The 2,237-nt window shown below is 40.4% G+C and overlaps 1 protein-coding gene across 1 annotated transcript; it reads right to left on the reverse strand.

The window, feature by feature from the left end:
* Positions 1-5: 5 nt before the first annotated feature.
* Positions 6-2,231, reverse strand: LOC116380520 (protocadherin alpha-8-like; the record flags this gene model as incomplete). The annotated part of the gene is made up of 1 exon (XM_031842425.1): positions 6-2,231. A coding segment is annotated over exon 1 (1,542 nt), but the record flags the coding sequence as incomplete, so codon positions are not given.
* Positions 2,232-2,237: the final 6 nt, after the last annotated feature.

The raw sequence follows: 2,237 nt of genomic DNA on the forward strand, positions 1-2,237 counted from the left end.
GAGTTGATGTTAAGACTGAATGAATGGAGTTTGTTGTTATCTTTTCCATCTCTTAAAATATGATATAAAATACGTGAATTATCTCCCTCATCCCGGTCTGATGCCCGCACAGAAAACACTGAAGCTCCTGGAGAGTTGTTCTCGGTAACATAATATGTGTAAGGGCTTCCTGAAAATTCTGGGCTGTTATCATTCACATCTGATACAACAATAGTCATGCTTTTTTTTGAAGACAATGATGGTACACCCGCATCTTTTGCAACAATTGTAACATCATATATGGACTGCTTTTCTCTATCCAGGGGTGATTTTGTGACGATAGAATACATATTGTCTTGTGTTGAAGGGGATAATATAAACGGAACGTCCTCATTGAAGGAGCAAATAACTTTTCCGTTCACACCAGAGTCTTTATCGAGAACACTGATTAATGCCACAGTGGTTCCTAGCCTTGCATCCTCTGGTATTGCTCTTGCAAATGATGTAATCTCTATTTGAGGGGTGTTATCATTCAAATCTACAATATTCACTAACACACTTTTGTCTGTCCTCAAAGGAGCCGCTCCTTTATCAGACGCCTGTATGTCTATTTCATAACTTTCCTCTAATTCAAAGTCTATCAGACCTTGAACAATAATTTCACCTGTATTTGCATCTATACGAAAAAGTTCACGTATTCTGCTGTTCACATTCTTTCCTAATGAATACATGATCTCTCCATTGGATCCCTCATCTAAATCAGAAGCATTTACTTTTATAATTGTTGTGCCAATGGGAGCATTTTCTTCCAAAAGTACAGAGTACGTGTCTTTGTCGAAAACTGGCATATTGTCATTGATATCTAAGACGTCAACCGTAATTTCAGCTGTTCCAGATTTACTTGGTTTCCCTCCATCAATAGCTGTAAGAAGCAGCTTATGACTGTTCTTTGTTTCCCTATCTAGCGTCTTAAGTAAAACTAATATCGGTATCTTCCCATCTTTTCCACGATCTTTGACTTCCAAACGAAAATGATCATTAGGACTTAGTTTATACTCCTGTACCGAAAACTGACCAACATCAGGATCGTGTGCTGCTTGCAGCTGGAGGCGCAAGCCTGGTAAAACCGACTCTGAAATTTCGAGACGTGACTCGTTCGTTGAGAAGGTGGGAGAGTGGTCGTTCACATCCAGCACCTCAACAGTCACATAATGAATTTCAAGAGGGTTTTCCAGCACAGTTTTTAGGTTGATCAAACACGCATTGCCTCGCTCACAAACCTTCTCCCTGTCAATTATTCGATCAACATACAACATTCCGTCGTTCTGGTTTACATGAAAAAATGACTCTGTTGCACCCTCAACAATACGGCATCCTCTCTCCTTCAATGTGCTCTTCTCTAATCCCAAATCCTTCGCTATATTCCCAACAACCGTTCCTTCTTTGACTTCCTCAGCGATGGAGTATCTTATCTGCGCCGAAGCTCTGCTCCAAAGCAAAATGAATGAAACAATGAAGGCAGTCCACCGACATTGCCCTCGCGATGTTCCAAGTCCTTTCTGCTCCATAACCAGTTAATAAAAATGTATCCCGATGAGTCAAAATAACGTTGCCTTCATCAAAAGAAGTATGGATCCACTAAAAACAATATGTACAGTTTCCAGAGTATTTTAAAATCACAGATGCTGAATATTCGGCGTGAGAGTACAGGATGCATCCACTGCTGAAATATAAAAACCCATCCCACAAAGGGGAGGACGCATATCTCTGACAAAAGGCTTCTCATGAAACTCTTTTCTGCTCACACACTGACACCAAGTGACCACTTTCCACTGATTGTGTTCCTCCACAAATATAAGAGTTTACGGTTTAACCTTTTTAAAATATCAATCGTGATTTCATTACGGAATATGGATAGTACAAACTATATAGCTTATGGCTTTATAAAACATAATGACAGCGAAAAATGTGGTTTCAGCACAATGGATAGCGACATTATAAGTCAGACTGGCCTGTAGGTTCATTCAAAGAACATTTATTTAATCACAAAACAAGACATGTCTGTGTGCTAGTACCCCAGTTGAACCGCAAGGCCTATACAAATAGGTATATGAAGAAATAAACCAAAGTTTCCGCGACGGAAACCAGCTTACCTCTCCAGATGCCTGTCTCCTGTCAGGGAGCACCAGAGTGTTCGCGTGGCTTCCCGGTACTATAGTAGATCCTACACTCATTCTGGGTCCAACTAACATGTAGCG

The sequence above is a fragment of the Anarrhichthys ocellatus genome, unplaced genomic scaffold (genome assembly GCF_004355925.1).
Source record: "Anarrhichthys ocellatus isolate YVR2014 unplaced genomic scaffold, GSC_Weel_1.0 scaffold7503, whole genome shotgun sequence".
NCBI classification, from domain to species: domain Eukaryota; kingdom Metazoa; phylum Chordata; class Actinopteri; order Perciformes; family Anarhichadidae; genus Anarrhichthys; species Anarrhichthys ocellatus.